The sequence below is a fragment of the Malus sylvestris genome, chromosome 10 (genome assembly GCF_916048215.2).
Source record: "Malus sylvestris chromosome 10, drMalSylv7.2, whole genome shotgun sequence".
NCBI lineage: Eukaryota > Viridiplantae > Streptophyta > Magnoliopsida > Rosales > Rosaceae > Malus > Malus sylvestris.
In genome coordinates this window covers 2,538,378-2,546,253 of record NC_062269.1, presented here as the reverse complement: position 1 = coordinate 2,546,253, position 7,876 = coordinate 2,538,378, and the positions used below count along the sequence as shown (strand labels likewise).

General features: G+C 32.6%; 1 protein-coding gene across 2 annotated transcripts; it reads left to right on the top strand.

Annotated features, from left to right (window-relative positions):
• Positions 1 to 4,214: 4,214 nt before the first annotated feature.
• LOC126586709 (carbonic anhydrase 2-like) lies at positions 4,215 to 7,876 on the top strand. Of its 2 annotated transcripts, none has more exons than XM_050251643.1 (9): positions 4,215 to 4,374; positions 4,978 to 5,038; positions 6,042 to 6,182; positions 6,266 to 6,314; positions 6,400 to 6,516; positions 6,693 to 6,746; positions 6,860 to 6,945; positions 7,179 to 7,287; positions 7,462 to 7,876. In XM_050251643.1, exons 2-9 carry the CDS (start codon positions 4,995 to 4,997, stop codon positions 7,633 to 7,635), a joined length of 774 nt encoding a protein of 257 aa, XP_050107600.1. In that variant the 5' UTR covers positions 4,215 to 4,374; positions 4,978 to 4,994; the 3' UTR covers positions 7,636 to 7,876. The 2 variants fall into 2 exon arrangements, with proteins under 2 accessions (XP_050107600.1, XP_050107601.1); XM_050251644.1 differs by having other exon boundaries at positions 4,274 to 4,438.

Below are 7,876 nucleotides of genomic sequence, written 5' to 3'. Positions count from 1 at the left end.
GTCGGCCGTGGAATTTCTTCTACTTTTGATTCATTTTTGTTTTTTTCCCCTAACCACCTTTCATAAGTGGAATTTCTTCTCTTCATTTTTCCAGTTTTGTTGAATTTATTTTCTGTTCACATCTTCCTTTTGTTCACAAGTTGGTTTCTATTTCTGTTGGGTTCTTAATATGGACGAGTTGGTTGTGCTTATAACATATTAGCCAAAATGTTTAATGTAATATGAAGTTATTGTGGTTTTGGCATTCTTTAATTCCCTCCAAATGGAGTTAATTTCAATTATACTGCACATTTGAGGTTTTTTCTTATTACAACAATGTCTGCTTAATTTCAAAATGGTTTCTTAAATTTTTTGGCAATTGGCAATTGGCAATTGGTATTTGTACGTCACTTTAGGGTCGATCAAGTGTGATTGCTTAATTTTAGTTGATTTTTTTAATGTGATTTCTTTGAGCTTCTGTTTTCTCTTGGTTGTTTTTACTGCACATTTGGGTTTTTCAATTGCAGGATCATCCACTTTTAGCTTTTGTTTTTTTTTACCTTTCGGTTAATTGAGTTTAATTCCTCCTCCATATAGGAAAAGATTGTCCATTCACATACTCTTAAGGTTCTTCTTCCCTTTATTATTTCCATTTGGTAGATACCATATCATGTTTTAGATTTCGAAAAAACAGACTAAAGATTATGTACATTTGAGAACTCTTTTTTATTTATTGTGTTAATATTATTGTAGACAAAAGCATTATAGTTGTAGTTACTGTAAATTCTTCTTCGAAGAGGTTCTTCTTTCTATTGTTTAGATTTTGGTAACAAAAACTAATTTAAACAGCTCCAAATGTCAACGAAATGCAAAGTAACGGGTTTTACTTTTGATATTATCTTTGATTGAGCTTCTGGTCAATCTAATTGGATATGAATTTTTTTTTTCTTACTTTTTTGTTAATGTATGTATTTTAAATACTACAAACAATTTACACTTCAACTCATATTTTCATTTCAAACACTTCTTTTGCAGCTATGGAAACAAGCATTAATGTTGTGGTAAATTTGAATTGACACAGCAGTTTCATGTGGAATGGGAAAGTGTGACATCTATGTCAAAGAAAAAAGTAGATATTACGCTACGAAGCCATATACCCTATGAACTCATCCTTTGCAACTTTTAATAAGATACACTATTCAAATAGATTTGATAAAAGTGATTCGGATATGTGGTACTGTAAGGAAAAGATGATGGATGTATATTCTTAGTCTTCAGCTTAATGTCATAGATTAATTGTTTAGTTTGTTCTCTAACACTATTATTTGGTTCTTACTGTATTTTTTCCTTTAGAAGAGACAATGTATTCATTTGATTCAGTTGAGGATGACACAAGGAATTTGTATCAGCCATGGTTCTTGAATTCAATCTCACTTGGTGGTTTGCCTCCGCACAAGTTAACTCTGAAAAGAGGTGCTCCAATCATGCTTTTAAGAAATATTGATCTGAAATTGGGATTGTGTAATGTTTCAATCTCATTGTTTATTTGAACCATCTCTCCGTAATTGTTTCCTGTACAAATTTGTGGATGATCCTGCAATTGAAAAACCCAAATGTGTAGTAAAAACATATGGGTGGAAATTGCAGCATTTATGTTAATATGTAAACTTTCGTTTCCAAAGAAAAAGTGACATATAGACTTCATGGGTATTGTGAATAATGTACATATTGTGATGTAGGTTTTATATTTTGACTTTTTAAGTTTTTTTGTATTTTGCTACGAGTACTAAATGTTTTCATCTACTCTTTTTTTTTTTATTTACATCTACTTACTTTTGTTCATGGATTTTAGGTAGGAACTTGCATCCGAAATCCCAAGTTATTTGACAATTGCATGAATAACATTTAAATCATTATGTTACGCAAAGTGAAAACAAAAAACATGACAACTTTTTAGGACTTGCATGGTAAAGAAAAAGTTTCTCTTTGCACAATACATTTAAAATATATCTTGACAATTACAATGAAAAAAAATTAACGCAATACACATTTAGGGGCACGTAGCGCTTGTGATGCAAAAATGCCTCTCGTGCATGCGGAGAGGCTAGTCTATGTATAAAACAAAAGAAATATTTATTAAAATATGAGGTTTAATCAACAAAGAGAAAGGTTATTTTTTATATTTTTTTGTCACATGTTTATAGAGACAGGACACTGAACCACTCCTAACTATACTGATATTTTCTTAACTTAATCAATTATTAACAGAAGGTATCAGTGTTTATTAAAAATGAAACCATACACTCGTATATTAATAAACACTGATACCTTCAGTGTTTATTAAAAATGAAACCATACACTCGTATATTATATTTTATTTTCTTAATTTTCCGGTTAACAATTCATTCAATGTCATTGGTACTAGTTTCACACTAAAAAGCCTACTATCAAAAACATTTGCGTATTAAATTTCTTTTCATAGCTGAAAAATTCATCAATTTCTTAAATCAACACTTTGAATGCAAAAATGTTACTATTATCATATTTTTTTAGAGAACTTAAACGAAAAACTCTCAGTACTATTCATTTTAACGAAAAATCACATTTTTACACTAAAAAGTCAATCCTGGTACTATTCACTTTACCATTTATTTTGTCTTTATTGTTAAAACTCAAAGTTTTTAAGTTTTTTTTCATTAGTTTCCTTATTTTTTATACCATAGTTGTAGCATATTTCTAATAGAGATAGAACATACATATGTTGGTGGCTCCTACTCCATTAGAAATATATGATATATGATACAAATGTAGTATGAAAAAACCCAACAGGATCCTCTCCATATCCTTTTGGTAAGAATCATGGGAATCCGTAAATCGTGACCGTTCATCATACATAGTGCAATTAGTTTTTATCAGGTATTGTTTGTGTTTAATTTTAAATAAAATATTTAAAATGATTTCTGATCGCACGATATACGATAAACGAACGCGATTAACAAAATCCAAGAATCTCACAAAAGAATCAGACGAGAATCCGAATTCTGAAAAAAAATAGGGAACTTTAACGAAAAGCACCTGGTACTGTTCACTTTAACGAAAAACCACATTTTTAACTAAAAAGTCAATCCTGGTACTATTTACTTTACCCTTTATTTTGTCTTTATCATTAAAACTCAAAATTTTCAAACCATTTTCATTAGTTTTTCTAAAAAAATATGATTAATGCAACGTTACTCAGAGTTACGTATTCATTTAGCTAGGCTGCAGCCAGCTTGTGCGCTTGCGTGTGGGAGTGGAAATTATAGGTGAATGATTGTCATTACGTGACACTATAAAAAGTAGAAATGCGTTTTTCTTGTGGGCATATTCATGTGTCAGCTTGTGCGCTTGTGTGTAGGAGTGGAAATTATAGGTGTGTGATTGTAACTGCGTGACACTATAAAGGAGTAGAGATGCTTTTTCTTGCGGGCATATTCAAGAGTTTTAAGATTAAAAAATTTCCTAAGACAGCTATTTACGCATTTTGTCTTACCAGCAACCCTACATAATCACTAATTAATTACTAACTTCTTCGCATGCACAAACTTTTTTTTCTTAATCACGTACTACATGCAACTTATAATTCATGTGTAATAAAGAAAACAAGAAATTGGGAAACATTCAAAATTGGATGGCGCCACCTTAAATATGATGAAATTGAGATTTTATCATAAAACCAATTGGTCATATGAGGAGTAGCCCAATACCATATAAGCCCATAGCAAGACATGTCTATCACTGATGTGGGAAAAACTTTTCCTCACATCATCAAATCTCAACACGCCCCCGCACGTGTGGCCCTTAGGCTTTCAAACGAGGGACAACCTGCTCTGATACCATGATGAAATTGAGATTTCATCATAAAATCAATTAATCATATAAGAAGTAGTCTAAAACCATATAAGCTCGTAACAAGGCATGTCCCTCACCGATGTGGGATAAACTTCTCCTCACGTCAAATCTCAACAAAATATACATTTTACCCTATTAAACGAATTCATGGAAACAAAACTGCTAAAGATATGGTATTGGGTGGTAGCTAAGGGTGGAGAGCTCCTTCTCGTTTTTTACTATATTGTCACGAATCACGATTTAAATGTGGTCCAATGCTTTCATAGTTGTCCAATCAATCAATATCAATATTTCAGAGAGTAATTAAAACATGTCGATTAAATAGTCAGTCTCAATCCAAAACTGACATAGAAAGAAAGAAAAAGGATCTAGTCTCGGTGTATAAATAGAAGCTCCAACCCTCACTGCAAATATGTGCCTGCGTTTTGTATTTGTTGCTTGTGCATGTGTGAAGCAATTTGATCTCCTTTAGTTCCATTGCTAAGTTTGGAAAATATCTTGAACGTACGTACGGTTGTGTATGTGTGTTTTTGTTTGGGTAGAATAAATCATGTTCTGATTATTTCGGGTATGCAAGAGATTAATATCAATTTCTATGTTTCTACTCAAACTATATTATCATATGTGTGTATGCGCGTGCTTAGTACTGTAAACTTTGGCAGAATTTACATATATGGATAATTAGTTCTAGTTCTTTACTTGGTGCTCAAACCAGTTTAATTAACGTACTTCCAATTGAAACTCTTCTTCAATTGAGGATAAAAATTACTGATCATAAAAATTTAACTCTTGCACTCAGAATTTCGAATTTGATTCAATATAGCTTATAAAACTAAAAACCTAGTTAATGCTTAGAGGAACAACTCAAATATACAATCCTTATTTATTTGGCCTTTGAGTTGAATAAATTAAAAGAAAATCAAAAAACAAAGGGAAAAAAATGGTTTCCTGTCTTGTTTTGTTTTGAATTTTGTTCAGGGTTAATTTTGGCTTCTTTCCCACCGCTTGGGACTCTCTCAGTTTCTTATTTACATTTTTTTTTTGTGGAGAAACCCGTATAATACATTTCAATGTAAACTAATAAGGTCGTGATTCTTGAATTTGCAGGAAAGAAAGTAGACAAAATGGCAAGCCAATTAGCTATTCAACGCCTGAAAAATCTCCTCAGGTTTGCCTACTTATTGACTTCATCCATGATCTTTGGTCTAACCATCCACTTTATGAAAATATCAGATATTGATGTTTGACAATATAACATGTAAAAGTAAAAATTTAGAATTGGTCCTAGTTTAGATTCCGTCTGTGAACTCAAAATTGTGCATATTTTTGTTAAGGGTAAATTGTAGCAATGATCCCTTAAATTTAACTCAATTGGAGTAACGATCTCTTAACTAAAAATCTATTATCATTGGTGCCTCAACTTATCAAAACGTGTAGCTATGGTTCCTCAACTAAAACTTCATTACCATTGGTCCCTCAACTTTAATCCAACTGAAGAAATTGTCCTTCAACTTTAACCCAATTGTAGTAATGGTCCTTTAAACATAACTCATTTTAATAAAATTCTGACAAAGTTGACGAAAATCATAGCTATACGTTTTGATGAGTAGAGGGACCCCAATTGTAGCAATGATCATTCCAACATAACTTATTTTGACAAAATTTTAACGAAGTTGACAAAAATGATCATAGCTACACATTTTAATGAGTTGAGGGACTAAGGGTAATAGATTTTTAGTTGAATGACCATTGCTCCAATTTAATTAAAATTGAGGGACCATTACTACAATTTACTCTTTTATTAATTTTAAGAAGCAAATTAAATTAACGAATTTTTAGTACATGGACTAAATATAAATTAGGGTGAAAGTTCATGGACCAATTATAAACTTTACTCTAACATGTAAACTACATATCTAACAAGAAAAAAATTAGTCTCCAATTTGTTTTTTGTTAAAGGCTACAAAAGGTTGTTGGTGGCATAAAATATAAGAAAAACTAATGAAAATGACTTGAAAACTTTGAGTTTTAATGATAAGAATAAAATAAAGGGTAAAGTGAATAGTACCATGTTTGACTTTTTAGTGTAAAAATGTGGTTTTTCGTTAAAGTGAACAGTATCATGGGGTTTTCGTTAAAATTAATGATAATCTTGGTTGGCATGGTTGCAGTGAGAAGGAAGAGCTGGACGATGTGGTTGCTGCCAAAATTGAGAAGTTGATGGCTGAATTGCAAAGACCTGCAGATGGTCATTTCGACCCAGTTCAAAGGATTGTAGATGGCTTCATCAACTTCAGGGTCAACAAATTCGAGTAATTTCACTATTAATTAATTATTGTACATATTTGCTATATATCTAATAGATTCGAAAGCATAATGTCTACTGATCTTACAGAAAATACCCAGATTACTACAAGGAGCTTGCCAATGGACAATGCCCCAAGGTAATATTTGGCTGTAACATCTTAATTAGAATAAATAGACCAAGAAATGTTTAATTAATCTTTTTGTTGCTAATTCCCAACGCAGTTTCTGGTATTTGCATGCTCGGACTCCCGAGTGAGCCCCTCACATATCCTTAGTTTCCAACCTGGGGAGGCCTTCATGGCTCGCAACATTGCAAACATGGTTCCTGCATTCAATCAGGTCCATTACTCTCTACATTATATAATAGTAACGCACACCTGCATTAGAAACTGTATGAACAAGTGTGTCAGTTTCACGTTCAAAATAATATTGAACTTTGAGAATATAATTTCTCATAAATCACATAACAGTCATGCATCCGACTACGAAAATAATTTTTTTCCATATCTTTACAGCTGAAACACGCAGGAGTTGGAGCAGTTATAGAATATGCTATTACACAACTCCTGGTAAACATTCCAAAAGTCTTTTAATTTATTGAATTAATAACTCTTAATCCTTTTCTCTTCACTTGTTACTAAAATAGTATGAATTGAATGCTAACAAGAAGAAAATTGAACAGGTGACAAATATTTTGGTAATTGGACACAGTCGTTGTGGTGGGATAAAGAGGCTTATGAGTCACCCTGAGGATAACTCTGTTCCCTTGTAAGGCTTTTTACACACAAAAGTTGTAGATTATGGAAGATGATTAATCATAATCGTTTACAAGGATGCAATATAAGACCTGTTAATTTGGATATTTGTTAGCATTTTTAGGATGGTCAAAGAGTATAGCCAAAAACCCAGCCTAATCATTTTTTTAGCAATGAACTGAGATCATTAGAACTTGCTAATGGTATATAGTTTTGCATCCTTAACCATTTGATTGGAATATGCAGTGACTTCATAGATGAATGGGTCAAAATTGGTTTACCCGCCAAGGCTAAGGTTATAGCAAATGGACGAGGTGGCACCACTTTCGAGGAACAATGTGAGGATTGTGCAAGGGTAAGATATTAATTCGATCTTGGATTGATGAAATATTTGGAAGGCCATTTACGCTCGATTCACTTTTTGCAAATGAAATAATTTTTAGTGACCAGTTAAGGTGTGTGCGTGCGCTTTCATGAGTTATGACATTAATCTCACCTAAACATCTTCTTGAATGATAATTTTATGCAGGAAGCAGTAAATTTGTCGCTAATAAACCTACAAACTTACCCTTACGTTCAAAAGGCGCTCGCAGAGAACAACCTAGCGCTCAAGGGTGGTTACTATGACTTTGTTCATGGGGTTTTGGAGATATGGAATGTTGAGTCGCACAGTTCACCTCCCATCATCGTACCAGCACCTTAACTGTATTTACCTTGTTGCGTGCTCGTTTGCTTGGAGTCAAAGTATATATGCCTCTGAGGGATTATAAATAAACCAGATGACCACCTGGTGGCACTTCTTTAATTTGCTTGTGTATGTTGGGTTTCTACCACGACGAAAGAATAACGTTGCTGTTTTGTTAAGTTGTACCGTGCACTCTATGTGCCTTTAAAGCAAATATGGTAATAAATTGCAGCAATTGTGTTGCTGCCTATTTTAGGTT

Excerpts from the sequence above, each read along its gene's own strand:
- LOC126586709 (XM_050251643.1), top strand. The coding sequence starts at position 4,995 with ATGGCAAGCCAATTAGCTATTCAACGCCTGAAAAATCTCCTCAG. Across the intron at positions 5,039-6,041 it reads CGCCTGAAAAATCTCCTCAG|TGAGAAGGAAGAGCTGGACG; the intron begins GTTTGCCTACTT and ends GCATGGTTGCAG. Across the intron at positions 7,288-7,461 it reads AATGTGAGGATTGTGCAAGG|GAAGCAGTAAATTTGTCGCT; the intron begins GTAAGATATTAA and ends AATTTTATGCAG.